Below are 14,458 nucleotides of genomic sequence, written 5' to 3' on the forward strand. Positions count from 1 at the left end.
TTTTCCCTATTTTAAATCAAAAGGGGTTTGTTTTACATCTGCTATTTATTTTTATTTTTATTTTATTTTCCCCTCCCTGCTGATAAGTTTCTGTTCATGTTTTATCCACATGATAGAATATATTGTTAAATGTTGTATCATGTCAGGAGCTTTTCTCACAAGACGCTTCTCTGAGGGGCGACATCCTGCCAACAACAAAACCCTGCTTCTGCCTTCGGGTTTGTAATTTGACTTCAATCCACAGCTTTCAGCACCTTCAGTGTGTACACTGTAAAAATGAAAACTTGAAATTGCTCTGCTTGTTAAGATTTTTAAATAAAGTGAACATAGAATATTTAAAAGCTTTGAAAACTTCAACTTCAAATGACTTTTTCAAAGTATCATTTGTAAAGTTGCCCTCAGAACTTAATGCAGGGTTTTGACCAGACTGGAGGCCCGGCAAGTTAAAAACGGGGTCTCCAGTGCAATTCTGCAGGGGTTTTCTGGAAGACCGATCAGCTGTGGCTCAGGTGGAAGAGTGGGTCGTCCCCTAACCAGAAGGTTGGTGATTCCATAACAGACTCCTCCAGTGCTGATGAGTCCTCTGTGAAGACATTAAAGCTGATGGCTGCAGCAAAAGAAAAAGTGATAGAAAAAGCACTGTATGAGTGTGTGTGTGTTAATTAGAGTGAGGACACCTAACCCAAGCCCGTTGGGTTCTGACAGGTCAGGTTCGGACAAAAATGTTTGAAATGATCTACAGGCTCAGGTCGGGTTCGGTTACATTGGCGGGGCTATTTACTTGATTTTTACACTGCTTGTTCCTGCAACCACGGAAAACATCTGGTTCAAGTTGGGTTTGTAAACACTGAATGTCGGGTTTGAGTTGAGCTCGGTTGGTTTGGACAAAGAATAGTGTGAATGGGTGAATGCAACTTGTGCTGTGGTCTAGAAAAGTGGCAAAAACATAGCTGTTAATGGTGAGTTACAAATGTCACATCTACATATGAAATCAACTGATTAAATGTTGCTTCAATCACCTAGACCCTGGTGAGCTGTGACACAGTAATTCTATGTATTTAAAATAAAAAATATAAAGTTTTTATAAGAATGAAAGAGAAATGTTCAGAACTAAGAATAATTGATGGCACAACTGTAGGTGATTTCTCTTTCTTGGCCTCAAAATTAAAAAATCTCGTGCAGTAAGTTGACTTGAAATGTTCGGTTTTCCAAACCTTTTCATTTTTTGCAGTGCAGCAGCTCTTTTCACTCCCGCTCACTGTGAAGTCTGAAGAGATTCAGCACTTTGAAATACCCGGGGCCTCGTCCTGTTACTGCACTTCACACTAAACTATAGATAATTATAGCGTGACAGCACATAAAACAATGAGTTTTGGCATCAGTCGTGTGGGCGTTCAGCAGCTGAATCATTTAATTTCACTTGACATATGAGACGGTGGAGGAACGTTAGGCCCACCAGTGCTGAGGAAAGTCTCTGTGCTCATCACTGTGCCAGTAAAGATACCAGATTTACCAAAATGTGGAATAAATTCTGACTCTCACATCCTCCTCCTCCTCTTCTTCGCGACTTCCTCCCACCTCTTCGTTGTGTATCTGCTGGCGGCGAACAGCCTTTGGATTTCCTCTCACTGCCCCTTCAAAAGCGAGCTCTGATGTGTGGGTGGTTGAGACATGACTCTTTTCTCTTTGTGTGCTGTAAATATTTCCTCCAATCAAGGAGTCAAACTTCAGAGTTCGGCTTTAATCTCCGCAAGTCCGTCACTAAGACGCACTTCAAAGCACAGGATGAGGAAGATGAGTAGAGTGAGCGGGAGAGAGAGAGACTGTCTCCTCCACTTAGTGTTTGTGGGAGGAGGGTTTTCATGATTTCACCTCAGCCTTTCATAAATAAACAAATTACACCATATGGCATAAAATGTCTCTATATTTACACCTTAAAACAGGACTGACTGTTGAAATATGAAACATGTTAGTTTTCTCCCATGTCTGTACCTGTGAATTTAAATAAATGTATTGTTTTTTTTACCCGTTTCACACTCTTTATAAACAGTCTATGGTTACACACCTTTTTCATAATCATGCTTTAAGATTTGGAACTACGGCTCCCATCATGCTTTGGGGGATGTAAACAGGAAGTGGCTTGTACAGGAAGTAGTTGACATGGGGTCATGTAGTAAACTGTGGGCTGCAGCTCAAGCCCTTTTTTTTCATTTTAGTATGTACTAGAACAATCTAAATAAAAAACTATGGTGTTGTCTGAGTATCCATGTCAGTACAGACAACTGTCACTGGGTCACTGTGACCCTGAAGAAAAGCTCTTCTGTTTGTATGGTTCCTAAGAAGAGTTGAGGACGTGCGTTCATCTGGGACGTTGAAGTTAAGGACGTCTCCTGAAGGTGTGAGTGACTCTGAATCCGAAAATCATATCTGTGTGTTGAGGTTTGTGTGAGTTGTGAATCAGGATGAGAAGTTTTATGCCAGTAGTAGCCATCAAAAGTTTTAATATGAGTTTAATCAACTTTCTCCCTTCGACAGACCCACGTGTTTATTATCTGTTTTCATTCATGAGGTTTGTTAGCGATAAAATCAAATTATATCGTACAAATTTCCTTTATGATCCCGAATTCAAGCCTTGGCCAATTTGTGATTTAGAGCCATTATTTTAATCCTTTGTATTCATGTAGATTTTTTTTATTCATCTGGAACATCTGCACCACACATTCTTTGACCTCGCTGATTCAGCAAAAGAAACCAAGAGACATTCAACAACAGGAAGCAGCAACCCAGCTACAGCAGTAACATCATACTTTAGTTTCATACAGTTTCTGTTTCTCTCTGAGCCGTCACTCTTCCCACAGAAAGCCAAATGGAGCCGGGGCTAGTCATTACCGTCCTCTCAGGGTAACGCTCCACTGGCTGCTCAGGTCTATTCTCGCTCGCTCACTGAGCGGTGGGCGCGCGGCGGTCCTTAAAGTAGACACTGGGTGACAAACACTCATATGGGATGTAATTCTTGCGGTGGCCTTCAAACCCCAATGAGGTGTGGGTGGAGTGCCGCTGACTACAAAACCGGATTTCCCAAGTGGTGCCAGGCCCCCACGGGGGAAGAGACGAGTCTGGACCAAACCCCGGCTACATGCTGGCCCAGATGTGAATTCCTCAGGGGTTTGGTTTGGGATTCGTCCCACATCCCGAGCTGCTGCTCTGCTTTGCACTTTTCTGTGTGAAGCAGCAGGATATAGAAAACAGGAGCTGAGTCTCCAGAGGTCTGTCCTCAGTGCAGATTATGTCCATGTTTGGAGGTGCACGGCTACCTGAACGCTCCTGTGGTTGCTGTCAGTCATTGTGGAGGTTTGGTTTGTCAGGGATCAGTCTGGACTCCATCACGGAGATACAGCGACGTTATTTATGAAGCAGCTGCTGAATGCGAAGCTGTTATAAAATCCAGTGTTTTCTGTCCAGATTTCCCAACAGCCGTTTATCTTCATGTTATAATTACTACAGTGTTATCACAGTTGTGCTAATACTTCCCTTACACGCATCAAGCTACGTATTATTCATCAGAATCTCAGTGTCTCTGAAGTTTGTTACCATTCTGCGAGAAACAGCAGAGACAGCATGAGTTACTGCACACAGGGTGTGTACTTTGGCTGTGTTTAGATTTAGAAAATTAAGACCTGCTCTTTTCAAGCCTTTTCTCTTTTTTTTAAACGGGCTCTGCCTCTTTGCACACTCTCTCTTTACAGCCAGCGGCGGCTGAGATTCCTGACAGGCTATCATTTCCCCCGAGAAAATGAACGTATTTTAAAAATGCGGCAGCGTGGCTGTATCATTTTATTTTCTCTGGAGGTGACGCAGAGGGCCCTGTGTGAAGTGCGCTGAAATAACATGGATAAAGGAACAGTCTCAGAAGCCAGAGTATTACACAGATAACATCTCTTCCTGTGTTAATTGAGCTCAAAATACAAAAAGAGGCGTTAGAGCTCTGGGAACTTTAACCTCTCCGTGGCACTTTTTTGTGAGTTTGATGTGGACCCTTAATATAATCACTTTTAATTTATTATTATTGATTTGATATCACCACGTGGTTAGTGTCCTAATAAGTCAGTGAGTAAGAGCACTGAACGAATCACTTACTGAATGTGCCAGAAAGTTAAAGTAAGAAAAAGAAATTGAGCCAAAGAAAAACCACAGGGATTTCATGGACGAAGCTTTAACACAAGAGACAGTTACGATTAAAGACAAGTACAGAATCTGTGTACAATCACCTCCTGAATACTTTAGATAAGGATACAAATACTGTAATGGTGTCTTTATAGATCTTTAAAATGTCGATCAGACAGCGGTTAGAGATCAAACTACTGTAGTAACATTCCACTCCGACTCTCCACTGGTTTCCTGCGTTTTACAGAATGTATTTTAAATAGTAACTTTGGTTCTAATATCTGATCTGCTCCTCTATGAGCCGTCCAGACCCCTCACATGATCAGACACAGGTTTAGGTTCTATTCCCGGAGTGAAAACTAAACCTGATGGAGCAGATTTCAGCTTCTTTTCACCACATGGAACAAACACTCGGAAAACTCCAAGTCTGTTCCAGCTCAGTTCTTTGAGATAAACATGTTCTTCTGTCTGCACTGTGATTTCAGTTTTTCTCATTTAATCAGTTTTATCTGGCTTTTTTATGCTCATTTTATTCTTTTTTTTCATCCAACACATTGCATTTCTTTTATACATTACCTTAATGAGTTTACGTTTTCATCTGCATTTGTTTGTTCGTTTGATAATTAGCAAGATTACATACAAACTACTGGAAGGATCATAACGAAACTTGGTGGAAGGAAGTGGTAAAGGTCAGGTTGCAGATCTGGATCAGGGGACTCATCCAGGAGTTCTTTTTCACTTTCTTTAACATTGTGAGATTTTTGGTTTTTCCACATTTTCCTTGATTTCTCAGAGAATAATTCATGCATCTTAATGAAAAATAATCAGGTGTGTTCAGGGGACTGATATTTATGAGTGTGTGAAATCTGGCCCAAATCCAGATCCTGCTGGGTCTTGGCGGAGGTGCAGGCGCTTGACTGTGTGCCATCCTAGTTAGTGAGGAATTAGAAGGCAGAAGTAAAACACTGAGACACAGAAATGTGCCTCTGCACGAAGTCGTAATGAAACCTCGACTCCCATTTCGACCACAACAGTAAACTTCAGTTTCATCTGTGGAAACACTTTGCACCAAAGCCCAGATTGCATTTTTTTGCCTCAGCGTTCTTGCTGTAAATGAATCCCTGTGCTGTAACATGGGGCTCTGAGAGGTTGAGAGCTCCTGACAGTTATTCATCAGGCTCCTGCTCCTCCATCGTCAACACACTCAGCAGCAGGTTAAGAAACTTTTTCCAAACTCCTGGAGCAGGAGCAGCAGGAGGGCTTCAGACTGTGGAAAAGTCCAGGCGGAGAGTTTGAGGCTCAGTTACAGAGTGAAGAGAAAAGTTATAACTCAGAGTGTGAGTGTGCGAGGAACCAACTACACCTCAAAGCTCCTGAGTAGTTTGTTGCTGACTGTGTAGCTTTGTCCGTTTAGTGCGAATACCGTATTTGATCTGCTTAATTCCCTCGTTCCACGTGTTTATACTCACAGAGAGAAATGAAATGCTGACAAGCCACTGGACTTTTTTACAACTTTGACAAGGTGTCAGCCATGTTTATGCTCTGATATGTATTAACAGGGGCATAACAACCTGTGGTCTGGAGTTCAGGGCTTCAAGCTGTGTTTATTGTTCCCACTACACACTTGCATGCATCATTTCTCTCACCCTCACGCACGCATGAACACACACACAAACTGCCCCTTTGCTTCCCGTGAATACTTGGAGAGCTTGTAAGAATTTATTTTCTCCTCTGGCCTCTGTCCTGGGCTGAACTCTCAGCAGTCGAGCGCTCTGTAATGCTCGTCAGGCCTCACTGACCCTCCAGGCCGAACGTTACCCTCTGTACTGAACTTTACAACCAAACAGCTCCGTCGGGTCTATTTCTGAACGAGGAAAATGAGGCAATGGTGAGTCACCGTGTGCAACGAATGCTGCAAATACACATTTGCTGTTGACCAAGAACAGCACATTGATTTAAGCTTGTGTATGTGAGAGTCAGCACCTCCAAGGCCATGGTTCTCCCCTGGAAAATAGTGGATTGCTTTGTCCAGGTTGTGGGTGAGTTTCTTCTCCAAGTATCCCAACATGACCCTGGGGAAGATGGGCGGGTTGATGCGGCATCAGCAGTAATGCGGGAATCGTACCAGACCGTGGTGGTAAAGAAGGTGCTGAGCCATGAAGGCAAAGCTTGTAATCGACATTCTGACTCTCACCTGTGGTCACCAGCTCTGGATAGTGACTGAAAGAATGAGAATAATTGTTTTTCTCTGCTGGGTGGCCGGGCTCAGCCTTGGAGATAGGCTATGGAGTTCGGACATTCGGAGTGAGCATGGAGTAGAACCACTGATCAGAACAAATGGTCGAAAGGTGATAGTTGAGGTGGTTTGGTCATCTAATGTTGATGTTTACTGGACATATCCAACCAGGAGAAGACCCTGGGGTACACCCAGAGCTCGCTGCAGAGACGGCAAATCTGATCAGGGGGCGCCATGGGATCCCCCAGGAAGAAGGATGTCTGGAATACTCTATTTTTATCTGGCAACCTCTGTGACCCGAGCTCGGTCAAGTGGAAGACAATGGATGGATGGATCCTCACATACTGTATTAAGTAGATCTTTATATCTAATTGACATCATAGAAATCAGAGGTTGAAATGTTTGCTTTGGAATCCATAAAGAGGAATGTCTAATGAGCATTCATTAAACTTACACACTGGAGGCATGTTTAATTTCCTGTTAATACCCCGACCACCTCCTCGTGTTACAGTTTAATGACGCCGCTGGCTCCGATTGACTCCAGCAGAGGTTTGCTCTCTGAGCGATGTCAGGGGAGTGCGTGATATGAGAGAGGTTAACTGTCTGGGGGGGGGGGGATCACGCAGTCTTGTCTTGGCTGCACTGTGGTCAGACACCACAGCTGCAGCCCTGGAATTTCATTCTCTCGACGGAGGCGTTTATTATGTTTCACCCAGTGGAGCAAAAAATGAGATATACTTGTGAGTGAGCCTCAGCAAAGCGAGACGGAAACCTTGTGAAGGCCAATTAGTTCTCTTCACAAATGCAGTCCAGTTAAAAGGCTGACAGTTAAACATCTGAACTATCTTGAACTAATTTTCTAACTCCAACATCTGGAGGGCTCAACAGCTCTGAGAATATCTGTTAATTGTGCAGCAAAGCATTCAGCTTTCCCCCCAGATTGCAGGTTGCTCATTTCACCAGTGATAAGCATCACACTATCCAGTCGCTGCATAAACTCTGGGGACTTGAACAGGAAACTGATTTATGAAGTCTTGCCCGTTTTCTTTTTCTCTTCCAAGCATGCAGCCTCAATGTAAACACCCTGACACTGCAAAAGCTGATTACAAGTGAGGCAGATGGTTTCCACTTCGAGGGAGTCATGTTTTTGCATTCCCCTGTCATGGGGGAGCTGACAAATGCAATGCAGGGCACACGCACTAATGCATGTGCACGCCATGCGATCATAAACACACGCTTTCTGTGCAGGTTCACTCCTCCGCATTCCCTGAATTTTGCAGTCGATTTTGTCTGTGTCCTCGAGGGGAAGTTTCTGTCAAGCAACAATGTCTGTGGAAAGCATTCAGCGGAGATGGTCAAGGTGGGTTTGTGTTCGTGCTGCGTCTGCACAGATTTGAACCCCCGCAGCTTTATCCTGCAATTTGGACGTTTCATAAACCACCCAGGTTCAAACTCGAGCCTTGAAGGTGGGTCTCCACATTTGATATCCTCATAAATATACACAGCAAAATCAGCAGTGTTAATTCAACTCCTATAGAGTCAAATACAACACTTTCAAAGTGTTTATATAGGTCCAACCTGTAGGGTGTTAAAACTACACTTTTGAAAGTGTTAAAGAATTAACACTCTTACAGAGTTCCAGCAACTCTCTCTATAGTTGAAATTTAACACCGGACAACACTGGCCAGTGTAAAATTTAAGCAACACTATTGTGCAGTGTCAAAAGTTAACACCACAAGTGTCATTTTTATAACACTAAATAGAGTTAAAGTCATATTAACACTATTGAGGATGTAAAATGTAACTCAATATTTAACTCTTTATAGAGTTGATTCATATTTTAAAAACACTGTAGGGAGTCGATTTATAATCCCTAATCCCATTTACACACTCTGTGTGATATTATTCCTTTAAAAACTATAACTATATACAAGAAAGAAAGAAAGACTCAGCAATTCAAAGACGTTTGCAGTTAACATGAAACTGTATTTGTGTAAGCACACCACATAACACAGCATTGGCTTTACATCTTTTCCTAACAGTCATCAAAAGCAAAGTTCACACAATATGGCAATGTGGCACTATGTATGTTTTTTCAAGTCAGGAGAAAATCCCTCTTGCTCTTTGGACCATCTTGATAGGTAGCGCTGGTGGAGCATCTCCGGGACTGAACAGCAGTGCTGCGCTGCACTGTCTTTATCCTCCAGGCCAAGTAGCCAGATCCACTCTCTGCGTCATAGTAGTGCTCCTAAAAAATGGAAAAAAAAAAAGCTAAACTGAGAACACAGAGGCCACAGCACTACAGGGCAATTGTACAACAAACACACATATACATTCCATAAATTCTAATATAGGCCACACATTTATAAACTTAACTTACATATCCATTTTTTGAGTATGGATCTCTGAGACAGGGAAACAGAGTGATGATGCCAAGAGCATATTTTGTTCGCACATAGGTTGGCGGGATCCTCCTTTAAAAAATAGAAAATATTATTTTCCCAAGCTTTAAAAGTATGCCTTATTGCTTTAGGAGAACAGTAATCAATTGCTTTTAGCAATTTAGCAACTGTTTTCAAAATGGACATTAATAACAGTATTTGTGAAAACATGATTGGCACCAAAGGGAACATTCAGTCCTTACCCATGAACTTCCATCATGTCAGCCACCAGTAGGTTTACCATCTGTCGTCGTGCACCATCCATCAATGTCTTGCTTTTGTCATACTCGTGCAAGATTTTTTCTCCCCCTGGCTTGGACTGTAGAACATCTCTGACCATCTAAAAGATATAGATGAATCACAAAAGGAAGTCATCATGTTAGGCTTTCCTGCAACAAAATCATAGATCATCTGCAGAATATATTTGTGTTTGAGGATTAATAACACGTTTGATTCATTACAAAAATGTAGGTCTGTGTACCTCTCTGGCTGATTCACGATCACTGTGGCTTCTTTTTGCTCCACTGTCTCTCTCAGGAATTATTGTTGCATCTGATGAAACTGACACCGCTGAGGTTGAAGCATCTGACACAGATGAGGTGTCTGACATGTGTGACTCAAATGAAGTGTACGATAGATCTTGAAGCACAACTGTAAGACAGATAAATGAAATTCATACTGTATATGAATATACATAAGCAGTCAAATAAAATAATTACTGTTCAGGAGCTCAAGGCCCCCTTACAACCTATTTTGGGTAATCTTCACTGAGAAGAGAATATACACATACTTTCAGCCCTCCAAAAGGTGTTACAGGATTGCCTCCCAACTACAAAAGGTCTTAATAAACCTTGTTAGCATTACAGTACTTCTGGTGGTGGATCCACAAGTCTTACCTGTAGACTGTTCTGTGGACACCATGATTGTAAGGTTCCCTGCTTGTAAAAGCTCATCAAACACGTCCGCATCCACCTCTGTCCCTGATTCATCTGTCAAGTGCAGCTCAGTCTGTAGTGGTAGACCTAACTTTTCTAAGACTGAGAGAGAATATTAATCAAAGAAAAATTAAGAAAAACACTTTTACATAGAACAAAAAACAGACACATACAGATAAATATTTCCCCCATTTAAAAAAGGGACAAAGTATTTTTAAATAATACTAACCAGATATATAATGGTGAAGGGGGACCAAAAGTAATAAAAAATAAACAAAATAATAATTTGCAAGTAATCTTAGCCACTAAAGTTTCCCAGGTGCCACAATTGCTTGTGTGACACAATTAAAATTGACCAACATGGTAAGTGAAACTTAATTAGTTATGATCAGCATACTCAAACAATCAGGGCTATGTAAAAAAGGTAATCCAAACCTTTCTGAAGAAATGTATTGAAGTCGTCATAGCCTTCTTCAGTCTCAGCCACTTTAACATACTTCTGACTTTCACCATATCTCACCTTAACCAACATGATGTCCTATGAAGAGGAACAGAACATATTTATAAAACTTTATAACAGGTCTGGTGCTAGAGAAAATTATCATTATGGCACTTAGTGTGATTTACATTTTAGCATTACAGTCTTTCAGTTAATTCAACTTTTGAAAATGAGTGCTGCCATCCCACAAACTAGCAATGTGTATTATTTCCATACAGTAAAATTAGCGCCTTAAAATACACATTTACTTACCTAAATACAGCAAGCAGCTATGAACACCCAGCTAACAACAGAAGTGCAGCTACAAAGCTGCCACAATAGACAAGTCTGATACAAGGACCTGTAACTAACTGACTATAGCAGTGTACAAGCACCTGCGGTTAACGATAGCAGCTAACAATACCAACACGTGCAGCTCATTATACTAGCGCATGCGGCTAATGCTAGCGGCTAACGCTAGCAGCTAACAAACCAACATGTGCTGCTAAGGATACAAGCACTTACAGAAAACTATAAAAGCGGCTAATGTAGACATAGTGCATTAAATGAGTTGAGGGTGAGCTGGTTAAGTGACAGCTTACCTGCTGGTTAGTTAGCAGCAGTTAGTTAGGTTACCCAAACAGCACACCTGCTGCCAGCTAACAGCAGTTGTATAGTACCAGCTAGATAATTTAGCATTTAGCGACCTTCAGAAATAAATACAAGCACTAGGCTCCTGGGTCGAAAATTAAATAAAATTGACATGTTACTTACGCATAACGCTAATCCTCCAAGTTAGAAAGTGATGATCTCGCTGGTTTCCCGCTTCGATTAAGGTAACCGTCACAGTCAGTGCCACACCCAAAAGAGCCAGAGATAGACTTAAAGAGAGAGAGTAACACTGGCTATGTAGTGAAATCAACACTGTAGAGTTGATTTGAGAATCTGACATTTGACTCCCTCTTTCAACACCAACTCGATTTGAGGAATAACTACCTTGTAGTTGAATTACACCTAATGAGAGTTGAAATGACTCAATATTTAAACTCCCAAGTCTAACACTGAAAATATAACACTTTTGATTTTGCTGTGTATCATCTTACTCTGCTGCCACCGTGCTAAGAACAAATGGTTCATGAACTCAGTAGTTGTACGGCTTTGACTGACGGTAATCGGCTGTGCCTGAAGGAAGTGATAGCTTACAGTAAGAAGGGGCTTTGATATGGGTTGACTGTGCACAAGAAGATGAGATTTGTCTTGAACATGTCAGCTCTTGTTCCTACTCCTGATTTGAGGAGTAAATCATTAAGCTCTTTAGCTGTGGACTTGAAAGGTGTGAATGCCTGCACTGAGATTCAAGACAAGATGACAGATGGAGATTTTGAGAACTCCTGTGCATATACAGCCAGTGGCCTGCACGCGAACAAATTTCCTGCGGTTCTTTTATTTCCGTCAAAAGAAATGAAGGTCACACGGGTCTGCAGGCCAAAGAAAGTTTTCTGAGAAGTGAGCAGGGAAGGACATCTGCTTCCCCCAAAACCCTCGGGTCTTGAAGGCGGAACTTGTGACAAACCCGTTCTGGCACAAGCACAAGCTGTTCATTCGCTTTTTCACACCAGTTTTTGCGCCACCGACTGTGCGGCGGTGTCAAAGTGCTTGTTTTCCAGTGACAAGCAGCTCAGCTTGTTATCTCATGTGTCAGAGTGCGTTGACTGTCATGGCAGGGGTTTGTTCCGGTAAAGAGGTAAATGACCAGCAGGCCTCTGTGGGGACCACGGTCCAGATGGATGCCTCTAACCTGAAACTGTTGATTTAGTCAACCATGAGTCAACAGTTCCCAGCAGAGGGGGGACGGCAGGGTGGAGGGACAGAGGAGAGGAAGTGAAGTGGTGTTGAACGATTACATGGGGCTTAAGCTTCTGGGGTGGGGGCAAACAGGAAGCGGATGCCTGAGTGATTCAGTGAGGGATGTTTACTGACTTATGTGGATGTGAGCTGCTGTGGTGATGAGTTTGTTGGTGGGTGTTTGAGAGAATGAGAGAGATGAGATGTCTGTGTGTATGAGAGCATGCTTCTGTCTCTGCACTGATGATATTTGGCAAATATGAAGCTTGCAAGCTTGAGAGATGTCTCTAAAAAGTTTATTGATTCATATTTTGTCATTTACTCTTTGAGCTTAAACACGACGAGGGCGTCAGTTTCAAACCAGCTAGTTAAGTTAAAGGGAAATAGCATGCAAATTCCACTTTGTTAGTGCTTCTACAGGTTAATGTGGGTATCTGGCATGTCTACCAACCCAAAATCCTGGGGAAAAACACTTGCGGCTTGTTATAGTTCCTCTAAGTCAGAAACGTCATGCTTGAGCGACTCGATTGCGCTTCCTGGGTATTGTGTCGTAACAATACACTGGAAGTCTCCCTACATGGTCTTGGCCCCCCCTCCAGGGTATGTAGCTCGGTCTTCCACACTGCCAGCTGTGTGGAAGACTTCCGCAGTGTTCAGCTCTACTGTATGCCGGGTTACAGTAGTTCCGCCGGGTTACAGTAGTTCCGCCGGGTTACAGTAGTTCCGCCGGGTTACAGTAGTTACGCCGGGGTACACCGGACGCGGAAGTGCCGCTGCGAGGCAGCGCAGCGCCGTTCTCCAGCACGCAGCCGCCTGGCTGTTCACACGGGACGAGCATTTCTCCGCTGGTCAGCCCCATAGACTGTACATATAAGGTCAGCCCGCGATTCTGCTTTCTCCGCTTGTTGTTGTACCCGTTGAATGTCGGGGTTCGGGGGTAAATGATGGTCTTCATAGCCCCCCCCCCCTCTTTCTCTCTCTGTCTGTCTGCTTGTGTGCTTGTAGTGGATGGGCAGAGGGGGACATTTAATTATGTGATTGGGAAAATTAAAACTCCAGGACAACAAGGGAATACAAAGTATGGGATGCATATTTGATAATTTATATCATATAAAATATGTAATTTATATCGTTTAAAATCATGGGGAGAGGGGGAGGGGGAGCTGGCTCATTAGCATTTAAAGGAACAGGCAGTCAAAACAGGTCACTCTGTGGAGGGCTGTTTTATACAGGGTAAAAAGGGTGCTGTTTTAAATGATCCTAGTGGTATTTTGACCAAAGTATGTTACAGACATTTCATTAAGACCCCAAGGAACCATATCAACTTGTGGTAAAATGGGCATGCTATGTCCCCTTTAAATATTCAATTGATCACATCCAGAAATTCTAAACATCTAATAAATACTTCAAATGACTCAGTGATTTTCATATTATTATCACTAATGAACAAATTGAACAAACTAATCAGTTAGAGTACCTTGAAATCTTGCAGCAGTCGGATTGATCATAATTACCCTGCACGCCAACTATTGTTTTCGGACCTGTGTGCATGTGAGTGTGTGTGTGTGTGTAACACACCTAAGTCAAAATTGCATTGACATATTTTAGTCAAACATAATGGGAATATTACTTTGGGAATGTATCTGCAGAAATTTCCATTTTAGAGCTCATCTGTCAAAGGTCAAAGGTCAAGGTCAACAAAAATATGGCAACAAAAAACATTTTCTAAGATGTGTCCAAAATAATAGAGAAGAAGCCATGAAGCTTACATGATCGGAAAGCTATTCCCAATCATGTGATGTAATATGATCATTTTTACAGGTATCCTGTAGGACTATAGACCTTAAGCTTATTTAGAAAAAACAATCTATGATTTTATGGTAGGAATCACAAAATGATGACATGACAAAATAAAAAAAGTTAACATTGAAAAAACAGTATCTAAAGTTTTTTTTATGGTGAATATTCTTTAAAACAAGAACATAAATGGACTTTAGCAGAAGCATCAGTCCTGCACATTTACCATCTGCTCTGTGTCTCCTCTCCGGTGTCTCCTGGCCTGTCGGGTCCTGTCCTCAGAAAGTAAACCTGCTCTCTGACTTTCAGCTGCGTCGACTTCCAACCTGGCTCAGATCTGCAGTCCCCATCAGCAGCTGTGTGCGCAACCGTGTTATTATCTCAATTACACTCCACCAGCACGCTCCTCCGGGCTCCACCTAAATGAGAGGGAGAAAAAAAAAATTAGACAGCATCTAATGTCTCTAGTCTGCATCATTCAGACGCAAATTCATGCTCATATTGGACTTTGTTTGCAGTTTTTCGACCCATTTTTTTATCCCACTGAGCCTGTGAGCGCAGT

General features: G+C 42.3%; 2 protein-coding genes across 4 annotated transcripts in view; both read right to left on the reverse strand.

Annotated features, from left to right (window-relative positions):
- The window catches only part of LOC118113339 (B-cell receptor CD22), a 1,629,935-nt gene that overhangs the window by 121,298 nt on the left and 1,494,179 nt on the right, over positions 1–14,458 (reverse strand). The gene's annotated exons all lie outside the window — the stretch shown is intronic.
- Positions 8,366–11,319, reverse strand: LOC118113392. 3 transcript variants are annotated; one of them, XM_035163091.1, is made up of 7 exons: positions 11,029–11,319; positions 10,212–10,314; positions 9,738–9,878; positions 9,323–9,492; positions 9,045–9,181; positions 8,781–8,874; positions 8,366–8,648 (listed from the first exon to the last, which is right to left on the reverse strand). In XM_035163091.1, exons 2-7 carry the CDS (start codon positions 10,306–10,308, stop codon positions 8,496–8,498), a joined length of 792 nt encoding a protein of 263 aa, XP_035018982.1. In that variant the 5' UTR covers positions 10,309–10,314; positions 11,029–11,319; the 3' UTR covers positions 8,366–8,495. The 3 variants fall into 3 exon arrangements, with proteins under 3 accessions (XP_035018982.1, XP_035018984.1, XP_035018983.1); XM_035163093.1 differs by lacking the exon at positions 11,029–11,319 and adding an exon at positions 10,857–10,938; XM_035163092.2 differs by lacking the exon at positions 11,029–11,319 and adding an exon at positions 10,528–10,708.

Source organism: Hippoglossus stenolepis, chromosome 8, assembly GCF_022539355.2.
Source record: "Hippoglossus stenolepis isolate QCI-W04-F060 chromosome 8, HSTE1.2, whole genome shotgun sequence".
NCBI classification, from domain to species: Eukaryota; Metazoa; Chordata; class Actinopteri; order Pleuronectiformes; family Pleuronectidae; genus Hippoglossus; species Hippoglossus stenolepis.

Excerpts from the sequence above, each read along its gene's own strand:
- LOC118113392 (XM_035163091.1), bottom strand. The coding sequence starts at position 10,308 with ATGTTGGTTAAGGTGAGATATGGTGAAAGTCAGAAGTATGTTAAAGTG. Across the intron at positions 9,879-10,211 it reads CAATACATTTCTTCAGAAAG|TCTTAGAAAAGTTAGGTCTA; the intron begins GTTTGGATTACC and ends ATTCTCTCTCAG. Across the intron at positions 8,875-9,044 it reads GACATGATGGAAGTTCATGG|GAGGATCCCGCCAACCTATG; the intron begins GTAAGGACTGAA and ends TATTTTTTAAAG.